The 14,623-nt window shown below is 59.5% G+C and overlaps 1 protein-coding gene across 1 annotated transcript; it reads left to right on the top strand.

Annotated features, from left to right (window-relative positions):
* Window positions 1–5,838: 5,838 nt before the first annotated feature.
* On the top strand, window positions 5,839–14,007 carry CDK9 (cyclin dependent kinase 9). The gene is made up of 7 exons (XM_067309100.1): window positions 5,839–5,949; window positions 6,985–7,066; window positions 8,119–8,209; window positions 10,006–10,172; window positions 10,371–10,542; window positions 10,619–10,767; window positions 12,090–14,007. Exons 1-7 carry the CDS (start codon window positions 5,858–5,860, stop codon window positions 12,453–12,455), a joined length of 1,119 nt encoding a protein of 372 aa, XP_067165201.1. The 5' UTR covers window positions 5,839–5,857; the 3' UTR covers window positions 12,456–14,007.
* Window positions 14,008–14,623: the final 616 nt, after the last annotated feature.

Consider the following 14,623-nt stretch of genomic DNA (forward strand, 5'->3'; position numbering starts at 1 on the left):
CCTCCTTCCCGGCCCGGCCCTCCTCCGGCCCTCCCTTCGCGCCCGGCGAGGAATGCCGGCTCCCACCGCCGGGAGAAATTCCTTTCCATCCCCCTGCTCCTGGCACCGCGCGGAGCCTCCCCAGCGCAAGCCACCCGAGCGGCTGCGGCGCGGGGAGCCGTGGGAACGGGGCGCCTGGGCCGCGGCGGGGGGAAAGCGGCTTACGGGAGAGACGGGTCAGGGCAAAGGGCCCTCGTTGGGGGTGGAAAGGCAGGTCGGCCCCCAGTGTGGTCTCACACGTGCTGCTGCGCTGGGGACGGGTTGGACCCCTCATGCCCAGACGCCCAGGTGATGGGCAGGGCGTTAAAACCCTTCCACTGAGCCTGAGGATGAAACCCTCCGAACGAGCCAGCCCGTCTCAGAGACGTGAGGGGCAGAGTCCCACGGCCCTCGGTTCTGCTCCTCTTTCCACACTCGCACTTTGCCCCCACGCGGTGCCGGGTCCCGGCTCTGGGGGGGCAGTTTCCTCCTCTCGCAAAGCCCGGGGGCCACACGCTGGCCACAGAGCCGGGCCGGGGAAGGAGGGCTCCCCTGCGCCCGCTGGGATGCCTCCTCCCTGGGCTGAGCTGGAGAGGGGTTTTATGGCCGGGGAGAGAAGTGGGAATGGCGGGTGGTTTCTGGGGTTTGCTCCAGTGCTGCTCGGGGGGGGAAGAAGGATGGGAGGAAGGAAAAAGAGGAGAATGAGATGGAGGGAGAGCGGAGGGTGCAAACTGGAGCTCTCCGCACTGGTACGTGTCGCTACCAGACCCCCGGCGAAACCGGAGCTGGAAGGGAGCTGCCGGCAGGACAACGGGAAGCCCAGACCAAGCGAGGCTGCGAGCTGTTTCCCCCCTGGCCGGAAACGGGCGGGAGCAGAAATCCCACAGGAAACCTTGTTCTCATGGAGCCTCCGACCCGGGCCGCGGCGCGTCTGCCAGGTGCATCCCGCAGGCGAGGGGGGGACGGGGACCCCGCGCTCCCCGGCAGCAGCTCGAGCCCTGCCAATCCCCCCCGCTCCTGCCCCGGGCGCCCGAGCGGGGCCACGGCGGGGGGCTGAGAGCCGTGTGCCACCGGGCAGGACCGTGGCCAGGAGCTGAGCACCCCTTACCTGCGCGGGGTGCCCTCGCGGGGATGCTCGTGCCCCTTTTCCGGCAGGTCGCCTCCGGCTGTCTCCGCTCCAGGCGCTGCGGCGGGGCTCGGGGCCGGGCTGGAGCTCTGGGCCACCGGCCCGGGGTGGGAGATGGTCCCCAAAAGCTCCTGGTCGCACCTGGCCGTGGCTGCCCCCGACGCGTCCGAGGGCAGAGCCTCTTCCTCCTCCCGCTGCGCTTTCCCAACCGCCAGGCGCGGGTCCGTGCTGGGGGCGCTGGGCGTCTCGGGGGACTCGGGGATGGGGAGCGCGGAGGTGCCGGGGGGGTTGCTGCCTGCGGTGCCTTTCTCCCGGCAGCCCCTGGCCCTGCCCGGGCTCTTGCCCGCCTTGCCCGGGTTCAGCCTGGGCATGGTGCCCATGTGGCTGTACATGTCCGACGACCTGGCGTAGGGCGCGGGGCTCTTGGGCATCGCGTGGAGATCATCCTGCGTGCCGTCGAAGGGCTCCTCCAGGAAGCCGTGGGCGGCGGGGAGCTCCGGGCCCAGGCTCTCGGGGGAGCTGGGGGCGACGGACACGCGCCGCAGGGTGAAGGTTCGGGGGATGCTGCTCAGGCTCCCGAAGCCCTTGAACTTGAAGAACTCTGGCACGGAGAGAGGAGAGGTGGAAATGGGGTTAGCGCCGGCGTGGGGCAGCCCCGTTGCACCCTGCGTCACCCAAAACCCCTGGGAGCCCCCGCGTGAAGGCGAAGGCAGCGCCATTCATTGCACCGCCTTGTGGCCGTGGGTCCGTTCCCGGCGCTGCTGGTGATTCACTGCTGAGTGCCGCTTCGCTCTCCCCACCGTGCCTCAGTTTCCCCCTGCGGTCGGGCCCTGCTCTGCCTGCTGTGAAGCAGAGGAAGCGGAGAGGAGCCGGCACGGCCGCGGTCCCACGGCCGGGGCCGTCCTCGCTGCGAGGGGTGCTGCACGGGGCATCGTTGCTGGCAACCCTGGGAGCAAACGTCCCCCCGTAGCCCGGCAAATCTGGCGGTGGCGTTTCCCTGCTGCAGCTGCCCGGGGGGAGGAAGAGCCCTGTGCTCGGGAAGCCCCGGCGGCGGCGCGGCTGGGAAATCCCAGCCCTCGGAGCACCGGGTGGCGGGACCAGACCTGGACCTCTCCCATCCCCAGGGGGTTGCTTGCCTCGCCGGCACGGGGGCAGCTAGGGTGGCAGGGCAGGGTGCCCCCGGCGATACCCCACCCCGGACAAAGTGCGGGGCCGTGCAGCGTCTCCCCAGGCACGGGGGGTCCATGCTGCCCGCAGGCACAGGTCCATCCCGGCGCGGGCGAGCTCTCGCGGGCAGGTTGGCGCCAGGGCCGGTGCGAGGCCCCGCGGCGCCGCGCCGCTGCAGCCGGCGCTGGCATGGCGGGTGGGAGACGACCTCCCCGCTTCCTCAGCCGAGCGCGTGCCGAGCCCCTCGCAGCCTCTCTGCGGCTCCCAGCAGCCGCCTGCAAGAGCTGAGCGCGCAGCTGGAGATGTATTTATAACCGCGGCGGGCTGCCTTCGCGTTTCACACCTTGGCCCCGCTCCCCGGCTCGGCTGCGCGGGCTGGCGAGCTGCAACCCTGCGGCTGGCGCCGGCCCCTGCGACTCGGGGACCCTCCGCAGGCTGGTGGCCGGGGGAGCCGGAGCCGGAGGAGGTGCTCCGGGCCACATTCCCGGCCACAGCTTTGCCGGGCCGGGCTTTTACGCCTGGAGCCTTGGTTTTCTGGGTGCCTCTGGGGATTTTGCAACGTTTACCCGGCAGGGCTCTGCAAAGCCTCTTCCCCTCCAGGAAAGTCGAATTTGTCAAGACAGGAAGCCGTAAGCGGCAGCAAAGCCGCGCAAGTTGCCCAGGTGCCCCAGGGGCCCGTTGGGCCGCCGGAGCCGTGCCGCGGCCTCCGTCGCCCTGCGGGTGCCCCTGCCTCGATGGGGGGGAAGGGGGCAGCGCAGGCACGTCTGCACGGCAGAAACAATACGGCCTCGCCATTAAAAAATATGAAGAGAGAATTGCTCCCCCCGTCTCCCGCCGCCAAGGTAAATCCCAGCTCGGACGGGCCGTGGGAAGAGGCCAGGAGAGCGGCAGAGAGAAGCTCCTGCGCGGCTCCCAGCATGTGGAGCCGGCAGGAATGCAGGGAGCAGCAGTGAGGGCCGGCTCCGGCGCCCGCCCCGCGCTGGGGAGGGAGCGCATGGGGCCGGCGGGCTGACAGCTCGCGGGAGCCGCCTCCGAGGGCTCTGGGGAAAACCCGAGGTCTGTGAGAAAGAGCAAAGTTCGCTCCCGAAGGGCACCGAGCAGCTTCCTCCGAGAGCATTTTGGCCCCGTGTGCGGCTCCGGGTGGGATCCTTGCTAAATCCGCGAGGATTCGCCCCCAGCCTCCGAAGCCCAGCTCGTCCACTCTCACCCCCCTGCTGCACCCGCACCCCTGCACCCGGGGGTAAATATTCCCAGAGACGTGCTATCTGGGGAGTGAATACGGCGGGATGGGGGACCGGAGCCAGCCTTGCCCCCGCCACGTCCCAGTGTGGGGCTGGGCAGTGGCAGACTGGTCCCAGTCCCAGCACCCAGTTCCCGAGCAAGCAGCCCCCAGAGGTGCTCTCCACCATGGGGATGGAAATCCCCAAATCCTCTCGCCCCCACCCGAGTCTGGATGAAACCGGAGCCTGCCTGGCCTCCGAAAGTCCCGGAGCCATGGTGACCCATGGGAGCGTGAGCACACACTCACACTCGCACTCGCACTCGCCCTCACTTGCATGCCCCATCCCTGCCGGGCCGTCACGGTGAGCGCCCCGACGGCCGCCCGCACCTCCCCGCGGCCACTCACTGAATTTCTTGAAGCCCCCTCGTTTCTGGCTCTCGGCCATGGCAGCGGCGGCCGGCAGCGGCGGCGGGGACCGGGAGGGACAAGTTTGTAAACTTCAAGCCCTTCCCTGCCCCGCTCCTCCCTTCCTGTCCCCTCCGCCTCCCGCTCGCTCTCTCGATCACTCAGCGTTTCCTCCCCACCGCTGCCGGCTGCTCCCGGCCCCCGCGCGCCCTGCGGCCCCCGCTCGTGCCCACCTGGCACGCAAGCGAGTGGCGGCCACCCAAAAAAGCCCCGGCCGAGGATGCTGTCCCGGACAAGGATGCTGGCCCCGGGTGAGGGCCCTTGGCTGGGCCCCCCGGGTGATGGCCGGCGTCACTGGTGTCACCGGTGGCGGGAGCCCCCCAGCCACTGGCCGCTCTCCCACCTCGGGGGACCTTTGGGTGCCCCTTTGGGGACACGCAAGCATTTCTGCGTGGCGCAGGGCGGTCCCGGGCCTGGCAAGGACCCACCGGAGCCTTTTCCCGGCTTCCCGCTTCTCTCTGGGAGGCAGCACATGGACTCCCGCCGCTGGGCACGCCAGGAGCCATCTCCATGTCTCCGCTCCCGCCGGCCCGGATGCTTCCTGTTGTGCTTCCCCACCTTTGGGAGCAGTTTAAAATAACCCCAGAGTAATTTGTTCTGCACCCGAATGAGGGCATCACCACGGGCAGAGGTCCCAGAGGCAGGATTGTGGTTTCCCCCGTATATTTTTGCTGGCACATCCGGGGGAAGGATGCCTCCGCGGCCGCTCCGTCCCTTCGGCTAGGTGCCGGCCCCGCAGCCGGGAGACGAAGCCCGTCTGCTTCTGCCATCATGCTTTGCATGGCAAAATCAGAAAGGCCGGGCTGTCTCTAAGCTCTTTAACACACTTTCCCACCAGATCACGACACGCAAAACCATGGGCCCGAACCGATTCCCTTTTCTGCCGGCATTTCTGTGTCGCCGCTCGGGCTGAGGGAGCTGAGCTGCGACGCGGCCGCTCCTGGGGCAGCGCGTGATGGCGGCCGAACCAGGGAGGTGCTTCTCGGAGGCGAAGTGGGATCCTGGAGGATGAGACAACACCGTTGTTAGAGTAAAACCGTCTGTCCGGAGGAACTTGGAGGCGCTGCGCACCCGCAGTGCCGCCGGGCGCTGCTCAGAGCGGCCTGCCCTGCCGCGGCGCCGGGGCTCGGTCCCCTGCCTTGGTGGAGGGGACGCTGCTCCCTGGCAGGTCCTGAAACGGGAGGAAACGCTCCGAAATGGGGACACGGCGAGGCAAAGGGGTGCGCCCTGCTCGGGGGGGGTGGCCCAGGGCAGTGCCGTGGCCCTGACTCCATGGGGGTGCGGTGACGCTGGTTGGGATGGAAGACACGGGCAGACCTGGGGCCGCCTGCCCGAGGGGGATGATGCCACCGGCGCCACAACGTGCCCAGCTCGTGCCTGCCCAGCACCACGGCGCCCCGGCCCTGGTGGCGTGGGGGAAATGATACAGCAGGATGGCGTTGGCGTGGGCCCAGCAGCAACCGCCCGCTGGAAAACCCGCGGGGAGGACGAGGGGGATCCCACCGCCCCCGGGCCGGGGCACTTGGGCACAGTCTGACGTGTGCGGCTTCATCAGCGCCATGGCCCCCATCTTTGAGAAGATGGGGTGGGACCGAAGTGGCCATGGGGCTGCGACACCCCTCAGGCGAGCACCGTCACGGAGAAGCCCCGCAGCGGGGCAGATTGGACTGGGCTGGGCTGCTTGGGTGTGACTTTCCCTAGGTAAGGTGGAGGGGGCTAGGCCTCCCCCGCAACATGGCGGGCCCCCCGCGGACTACAAGTCCCAGGGGCCCGCGCGGCGGCGGCGGGCGGAAGGGGCGTGGCTTATGGGCGGGCCGGAAGCGGAAGCCGGAGGGGAGCGGTGGCGGGGGGCGGCCGGCATGGCCAAGCAGTACGACATGGTGGAGTGCCCCTTCTGCGACGAGGTGTCCAAGTACGAGAAGCTGGCCAAGATCGGGCAGGGCACCTTCGGGTGAGCGCCGCCGCCCTCCGCCGCCGCGCCCTGCCTGCCCGCCCCCGCCGCCGGCCCCGGGCCTGCGGGCCCCGGCCGCGGCCGCTTCTTCCTCCCCCCCCCCCCCCCCCCCCCGTTCCCCCGGGCCCGGCAGTTTCGTCCTCCCCCGGGCCGGCTCCCCCTAGCCCCAGCTGCCCCCGGCATTGCCTCCCCGGCACCCCCCCTTCGGGACCAGCCTCTCCCGGAACCAGGCCCCCTCTCCCGGCCTGTCCCCCCCTCCCCCCCCCCCCCCCGGTCCTCATCTCTTTTTTCCCCCCAGCGCTTCTCCCCCGGACGCCGCGCAGGGCTGTGCCCCCTCCCCCCCGGCTCTGGGGTCGGGGCTGCTGCCTGTGCTCCCCTCTGCGGCCCAGCTGCTCCGGGGAGCAGGGTCTTCCCCCGCTCTCTCTTGGGGAAGCTGGGCTCCGAGTGCCCCCAGCTGGGGTGTCCTTTCCCCGGTCACCCTTCTGGCCCCAGGGAAGCAGTGTGGCCCCTGAGCCCCCTTCTCCCACCCCAGGTCCCCTCTCTGTCCTAGGCTTTGGCCTGCTGGTGGCAGAAGAGAGTTGGCCTCGGAGACGCCTAGGGCAGGGAGGAGCAGAGACTTTTTCCTCATTTTGCTGTGGTGCTGTTTTGAGCACTCTCCTGCAGTTTCTGAGAGAGTCCAGCATCACACCTAATTTTTTTGCCACGATATCTGAGATCTCTTTTGCCTGGAGTGTGAAAAATCTCTTTTCAACATTCATCTGTTTCTCCCACTGGCCTGGGGATATGAGACACTTTGCCCGCCGTTCTCCTGGGGACGTGGGAGCTGTGCATGCCCTTGCTCTGGGCTCTGCATCGTCCCAGGCAGTTTTGGTGGCCCTTGGCCTGAAGGGGACCTGGCTGGGTGGGATGGTGGCTCAGCACAGAGCTGTCTCCGGGGAGCTATAAAGTGTTTTGTCTGGTCTTGTTCCCTGTAGGTAGCACCTGGCTCCTTCTCTTCTCGCTATGCTGCTCATATATTTCTTCCTGTTTTTACAGGGAAGTTTTCAAAGCAAAACATCGTCAAACAGGCAAGAAAGTAGCACTGAAGAAAGTGTTGATGGAAAATGAGAAGGAGGGGGTAAGTGTGGGGAGCACAGCTGTGCTGTATTTGGGGAAGGACTGGAGAGCTCATAGCTGAAGGCTAATCTTTGGGATGGCAGAGATGCGTGGTCGCTCTGTAGGACATCAGCGCCTCTTGTACTTCTTTAGCAATGTTTTCTGCTCTAACGTGCCAGATGTTGAACCCTTAAGGATGTGGGCAGGATCTCAGCCCTGTGGCCTTTTTCCTCTCATGCTGATAGTGCGATAACACTGCGTCTCGTGGCTGCCCTGTCCCTGAAGGGTAGGTCCTGTTATCGTCTTGTTGGCCACAAAGCTGCGTGACACCGGGCACGACGTGGTAGCTGCAGGGTGGCTGAGCTGCCCCCGATGGCTGCTGGGAGGTGACGCCTCCGCACGCACTCATACACCTGTACGAAACCTGGTCACCCCCAGCTCGGGGCTTTGTGCTGGCTGTTGTTCGTGGAGGAACTGGCTAAGGCACCGACTGTCGCAGCCGTGCTAGGGACCACGCAAGAGGCACGTGCTGAGAGTGTGCAGAGAGATGGGGCAAACTGGGGAGACAGTAACTGAGCGAACGGCCCGGGCTAGGGCGGCCGCTGCACGGGTCGTGTGGGGCTGTACGCAGCAACCTGTTACGGAAATGCAAAGTGAGGAGAGGAGGGGTGTCTGCATGCTGATCTCACTCTGGTGTCACCCAGAAACCTCGGTCTTGTGGCCAAATTTCTGAGACGCAGCATTCAGGCAGGTGTCTATCTTTTAGTCTTGTGGTGTTTGTAATGCGATGGCCCTGTCCTCCGGGGACTTGGTGTGCTGCAGCCTCTGGGTGCTGAAAGCAGTTGTACCCAGCAGGCTCAGCCTTCTGAAATACTCTTCAGAGAACAGAATCTGGTGTGATGGGGAATAAATTATGACAATCCCAATGTTGGCTTTGTCTTTTAAAGATCTGCTTGCCCTTAAAGGACTTATCAGGGTGCTGCTCAAGCAGGTCCCCTGCTGTGCTGCTGTGATCACATCTCTCCTCCTGTTCTTCTACGCTCCTAACCTGTGTTCTGTATTTCTCCTTTCCAGTTCCCCATCACAGCCCTGCGAGAGATTAAAATCCTCCAGCTGCTCAAACACGAGAATGTGGTGAACCTCATAGAAATCTGCAGGACCAAAGGTAGCGCGCAGCAGTCTTTCTTGCACTGACTTCTTGCTGAAGTGGCTGTTGGCTTTCTTTCGCTGAGCAAACTGGTGTTTTGGGGGGAGTGGAGTCCTTTGGCTGAGCGTGGGCCTCTTTCCCCATCTGTGATTTAGGGTGACGGTACACCTGTCTTTGAAAACAGTGTTTCCGAATGAGTTAAGAGAGGATTGTGCCGCAGCTTGGCTGGAATAAACTATTGTCAGTCCTGTGAGAATATGCCTGTGCTGTGGCAGTGAATGCAGTGCGCGTTGGGAAACTCCTGTTTGAGAGGCTTTAAATAAACTAGCGCTGGAGAGAAATGTGAAGCGCAGGGTCCTCGGCCTGGAGCTGGTTTTGTGGCTGTGCGTAGCTGATGCCCTGCCAGGAGCTGGAGCCGTCCCTCTCTGAGTTTGCATGTGACACTTCTTGATAGCTTTGAGCTGATGACACAGCACCAGCTGGAGACTTTCTTGCTCTCCTTTTGTGCGTGACAGTAACTGCTCATACTCTGAGGGCTGCGTTCAAAGCACTCTGATTCAACGCGGAGCAGCTCAGTCACTGCATGCTGAGCTGTTCTTCCACCCCCTGCATTACAGGCTGTCCCTGAGGGAAGCAGCGTGCCTCCTCTGTGTGACTGGTGTGCTTAGTGCACCTGGCCTTGCTTGATTTCTAATGAAATTGGTATTAAAAAAAAAATTGCAAATTTTTATATATCATTTTCTTACACGGTTTGAATTGGAAAAATAGTTTTGAAAGTGATAGCTGATGCTAAAGGCTGAGATGCTCTAGTCAGTCATTTCAGTTAAATAAAAATTAAAATGGTGTGAGTCTGCTGATGCCATTTTTTTAAAAAGTCCAGTCACTGAACTGGTAAAAGTCACTGGCCTGAAGTCACTCCAGTACTCCATCGCGTGTAGATTACTGGCTGAGATTTGGGAGCTAACATATATGAGCAGAAACATCATTCACCATTAACAGTGTTTGGGTTTTTTTTGTTTTATTTGCTGTGTGATTAAAGCAGTTGATAGTGTGTCTGACCTGCCTAAGATAAATATATTTTGTAGACATGTTAATTGTTTGCTTTTGGTTTGAATTCCAGTTTCCTTCCAAATCTACCTTGACCTCAGTTTCAAGTAAAATAGAAATGTTATATTTACTGTTATCAAACTTCAGGCTTTTCTTTTTTATGTTGGAAAGGTGTATTAAGGTACACCTTACCTGTGTAAAGAACTACATATCTCATCTACTGTGCACGCTCCTGGTTAGCAGAGGAAAGCACTGTGTTTACTGTGAAGGCTAAACTTGGCTCTCATTTTCCGGTTTTAGTTGCTGATCAGCATGTTTTGCTGGTTACAGCTGATGAAAATCAGCCTTTTTTTCATAATCTTTTGCACATGTGCTCTAGGAACAAGACTGAAATTGATTGCTTTATTTGAGGTTTCCTGTTATTGACTTTAAATTGAAATTGAAATTGGAGATCTAAATCATTCTGATCTCTATCACTCCATTGTTATACTGTATGAGGCTGCAGGGTTTTCATACCCTTGCCTGCCTCATGCCATTGAGTACTCTGATCCTTATCCCCTGTTCTTTCATTGCTGCTTCTGCTGTCTTAGTGGTTCCTTATAAAGGATCCTCAAGGCATGTGGGGTGTCTCTGTTCCTCTCTGCTCCTGTGCCCTGAGGTTTTATCTAGTGAGCGTTGCTTGAGCGCTGAGGATGGATGGAGGTCAGGAGGAGCTGTGATGGGAACAAGGGTCCCTCACTGATAGTCCTTCCTTGCCTCTCTTGTAGCCTCTCCATACAACCGCTGTAAGGGAAGTATCTACCTTGTGTTTGATTTCTGTGAGCATGACCTGGCTGGCCTTCTCAGCAACGCCCACGTCAAGTTCACACTCTCAGAGATCAAGAAAGTTATGCAGATGCTATTGAATGGACTTTACTACATCCACAGGAACAAGGTAATGGGCCAGATCTGTGCCGTGGTCTGAGGTCCACCCCGCTCTCCATGTGGCCTCCAAGGAGCAGGTGTCTTGGCTCAGGCTGGAGGGCGATCCTTCCTTGTCCTTCGCCTCTACAGTTTGAATGTCCTGCTGGCACTGGGGTGCCCCAGGAGGATACCTTAATGCCTTAACCTTCCCGTGTCTGTTCTCATACAGATCTTGCATCGGGACATGAAAGCTGCGAATGTCCTGATCACGCGGGATGGAGTCCTGAAGCTAGCAGACTTTGGGCTGGCTCGAGCTTTCAGCCTGGCTAAAAACAGCCAGCCAAACCGCTACACCAACCGGGTAGTGACTCTGTGGTACCGCCCGCCAGAGCTGCTCCTAGGTAGGAGGTGATGGGCTCTACCGGCTTCTCTCCCCTTCTCTTCCCGCAAGTGACTTAACGCAGCGTCTCTGTTTAGGGGAGCGAGACTATGGCCCCCCCATTGACCTCTGGGGCGGAGGCTGCATCATGGCAGAGATGTGGACCCGCAGCCCCATCATGCAGGGGAACACGGAGCAGCACCAGCTCGCCCTCATCAGCCAGCTCTGCGGATCCATCATGCCGGAGGCGAGGGCGACAGCAGGGGGAATTTGGGGGCCAGGGGAGGGAGGAGGAAGAAGCTGTGAAGTAGTGGTGTGGGCAGGGGTTGGGATCTGGTGTTCCTGGTCCTCTTTCCTGCCCTGTGCGCTGGCCGCTGTGTGAACCCAGCGCTGGCGTGTGCCTGCTGCTGGCTTGGAGGCCGGGGCGTCTCCTCCCACAAATACTGTTTATTCCTGTGAGCCGAGTGCCTGGCCGGACACTGCACTCTGCTTGCTGCTGTGTGTAAACTCCCACTGTGCTGTTACTTGTATTCCACCTCCCAGGCGTAAAAAGGTGAATTTGGCCTCCCAGACCTCCTTTGAGATGGGGAAGTGGTGTCCTTGTTTTAGAGCGGGGAGGGATCAGGATACAGAGAGGATGTTGGCCCCTCAGAGCGTGAAGGAACAGAAGATTAGGTGCAGGAATCTGTTCTAATCTGTGTTTGGGGGTTGTCTCTTAGATAAACACCCTCAGTATTTCGTGTTAGATAAAGAAGGGGGTTTTTGTTTTGTGTTGAGGGGTCTGTCTGACGTATTTTGCAACAGTCACCTCTGTAATTCTAACTTGTGATACGTGGCATCAGCTTGGTCCTGGTGGTCAGCCCTTTCTTGGAACAGCTCTTTATTTAGTGGTAGCTAGTCCTGCCCTCTTGTGGGAGATCGAGCCTAAAGAGACCTCTTGGCCAGGGCTGTAATCAAGTGGGCTGCTGTAGGCAGGCCTTGATGCGCATCCAGCTGCAGAGGCCTGATGCCACTGTTACATGCATTTAAGATGCTTTCTTTTGTATTTAAATACTTCCTGTGTTCAGAGTGGGTTGAGATAAATAGTGGTGACTGCAGCAGGCTTTCCTTTTGAAGGATTAAAGGTGCCACACACATATAGCTTGTTATTTAGCAATAGGTGCCACATAAAAGGTTGTTATTTAGCAATAGGTATTGTCCCTTGACCTTTCTGGATGTCGTAGTTGGCCTAAACCACGTTCTCTAGTAGCTCTGTGGTGTGAGAATCGGGAAATTCTGGAACGTCCTCAGAAGTGCTGTGCTGTACACTGTTCCCGCAGTGGCAGGACTCTGTTCGTTCTTGTCCACGTGCCTCCAGGCTTTAGCAGAGTGCATTGCCCTCTCCCTTGGCAGTAAAGTGCCTCCTTCACGCTGTGGGAACAAAGTCTGCTGGCTTGGAGGTTATAAAATAGTATTGTTCTCTCAGCAGAGCTTGCCCCAGTTTGCCTGAGGGCATTAGCATCAAAACCAGCTTGTCCTCTCTGTAACTAATTCTCCCTGACCCTCCCACTCCCACACCCCCTGCCCCAGGTTTGGCCGAACGTGGACAAATACGAGCTGTACCAGAAGCTGGAACTCCCCAAGGGCCAGAAGCGCAAGGTCAAGGATCGCCTGAAAGCCTACGTCAAAGACCCCTATGCGCTCGACCTCATCGACAAGCTGCTGGTGCTGGATCCCGCCCAGAGGATTGACAGTGACGACGCACTGAACCATGACTTCTTCTGGTCGGACCCTATGCCCTCGGACCTCAAAAACATGCTGTCCACCCACAACCAGTCCATGTTTGAGTACCTGGCCCCACCGCGCAGGAGGGGCGGGCACATGCCCCAGCAGCCAGCTAACCAGGGCAGGAACCCTGCTGCCACCAACCAGACCGAATTTGACAGGGTGTTTTGAGTGGGGACTTCCTCAGCGGGGTCCTGGTGGGGCTCCCCTATGGGGTGCGTTGAACGGGGACGTCCCAGCAGGGTCTGTCAGGGAAAGGACTTACTTCAAGGCAAAGTGCCTGCTGGTTTTAACCAAGCTCTGTTGTCTCCTCTCCTTGCACAGCAGCTCTGTCGCAGAGGAGCTGCGGCAGGCGAGCTGTGTGATTGTGTGTGTGAGTGGGGAGGTGAAGCGTGCAAGCCCAGGGTTGTTTCTCTGCTGCTTTGGCACAGAGCCTTGGCCCCCTTGAAACAATCTGTGCATTGGTTACGTGAATTTTGTGGATCAATTGTTATGGACCCAGTGATGGAGAAGGTGGCTCAGTCATTGCCGGAGCGCTGAGGCTCTCAGCAAATGGTGCTGTGGCCAGCAGGACTGGGGGAAGAGCTGCCATGGACCAGACGGGGCCCTGTTGGGGACTGTCTCAGATCTCCGAGTTGGTTATAGTTTCTTCATGGCATATCCTTTGAGCACTGTTTGAAGGGTTGATGTAGGACGAGGCAGGTGCCTCTGACTAATGTGGATGGGGTGGGCAGAGTCACTCTAGACAGTAGGACTAACTCTCACTGGAGTCTGGGCTCTAGACCAGAAAGGGACTTATTGGGCAAACCAGAGCGGTGGGTAACAGAGCTGGTTGCTCCATACAGCCAGGATTTAGGGTGGGATCATCAGTCTCAGTAACAGCACTCAGTAGCCATGCTTTCTTGGTTGTAAACTGCAATTAAGATTCTTGTCCAGCACACCCAGCCTTCCGCATGCTTTTCCCACAGCGCTAACTGTGGCAGGAGGTGAGATCCAGAAGGGAGTTGGAAGTGCTGCCCTCGGTCTGGGGATGGGTGCTCCAGGGGCGCAGGTCTGCTCTCCAGCTGCCTGTAGATGTTTTAGGATGGTGTGATAGTGCTGGCAAAGCCAGGCCAGGAGAGCGCAGCCGTTCTTACAAATGCTCGCGTGTCCACTCCTCTGTCCTGGAGCTCTTTACGTGAGTCTAGAGTAAGATCACTGCCTCCCCCGATGCAGAGGTTAGACAGGCACACTGTGATGGTGTGTGTACACCGTGTCCTGCCAGAGCTTGTTAAGACTGATGTGTAGGTAGCAAGTGCTCCTTCAGACTGCTGCGGCCAGTGAATTCACTCTGAACACTTAGTCTTCCATAGTTGTCAGCTGCAGCTGGGTATCTTCTCTGTGAGCCACATGGGTCCCAAGTCTTTTAAATGAGTAACGTGTCCAAAACGCAGTGGACGATAACCTTTGGCATTTGATAGGTTGTCCGTTAACTAGACTAATGGCAAAAGCCACGTTGCTTGCATGAGATCTTGGGGCAGGAAGCGGTGGTGAGCGGACTGTTTTCAGAACAGAAAGTGAAGATGATAAAGGACGTATATAAGGTAAATCTCTCTTGATGTGGGGCTCTGAAATAGTGTCCAGCTGGGGGGACACATTCTGTTTGGAAAAATGAAGTTGGTTGCAAGCAATAAGCCAGATTACTTCTGCCAGTTATGAATAAACACGCTCCTGCTCCAAATCATTATTTTTCCCTTGTGTAATTCTTTTTTTTCCCCCTAAATGGAGAAGACAGCTAGAGTGCTGTGAAACAGCACATCTTTGATCTGCTGAGACAGGCAAGCAGATTCAAATTCAGACAAGCATAACTCCCCTTGACAGGGCTCCCTTTTATGAGTTGCCTGACTCTGTCTGCTCTTGCGCTGACACAGAAAATGGCTTTAATGGGTGGGAGGCTTACTGCAATTAGCTGTGAATAGTGCAGGTGTTGCAGCGGATTAATACAGCAGCAAAGGTAGCATTAACTGAAGTATTTCTTTTGTTAAAGCAGCCCAGCTGGTCTGCCATGTGTGCCTGGCTTGGGTAAAGGTAGCGCTGTGAGTGCCCGTGTTAGCTCTGGGTTTGAGAGCTCCTGTGTCTTGTGTGTCCCAGAGCTTGAATTGAGCATTAAGAGCTGCTACCCCTGTTGGCACAGCAGACCAGGCAGCCAGAATTCCCCTCGTGCTTCCCCTGTGCCCCCGCTCACCGCAGGAGTGAGGTTGAACGCCAGTAACGTCACCCTTGGGCTGCGAGGTGGGTCGGCGTGGGATGGGCTCTGCCGCCGTGGGGCAGCTTGCTTTGCTCTTCCAGAGCCCGAATGT

Source organism: Apteryx mantelli, chromosome 21, assembly GCF_036417845.1.
Source record: "Apteryx mantelli isolate bAptMan1 chromosome 21, bAptMan1.hap1, whole genome shotgun sequence".
Taxonomy (NCBI): domain Eukaryota; kingdom Metazoa; phylum Chordata; class Aves; order Apterygiformes; family Apterygidae; genus Apteryx; species Apteryx mantelli.

What these genes read in the sequence shown, in the direction of transcription:
- CDK9 (XM_067309100.1), top strand. Translation starts at nt 5,858, where the DNA reads ATGGCCAAGCAGTACGACATGGTGGAGTGCCCCTTCTGCGACGAGGTG. An exon ending in CCCGCCAGAGCTGCTCCTAG is followed by an intron (nt 10,543 to 10,618) that starts GTAGGAGGTGAT and finishes GTCTCTGTTTAG; the next exon opens with GGGAGCGAGACTATGGCCCC. An exon ending in GCGGATCCATCATGCCGGAG is followed by an intron (nt 10,768 to 12,089) that starts GCGAGGGCGACA and finishes CCCCTGCCCCAG; the next exon opens with GTTTGGCCGAACGTGGACAA.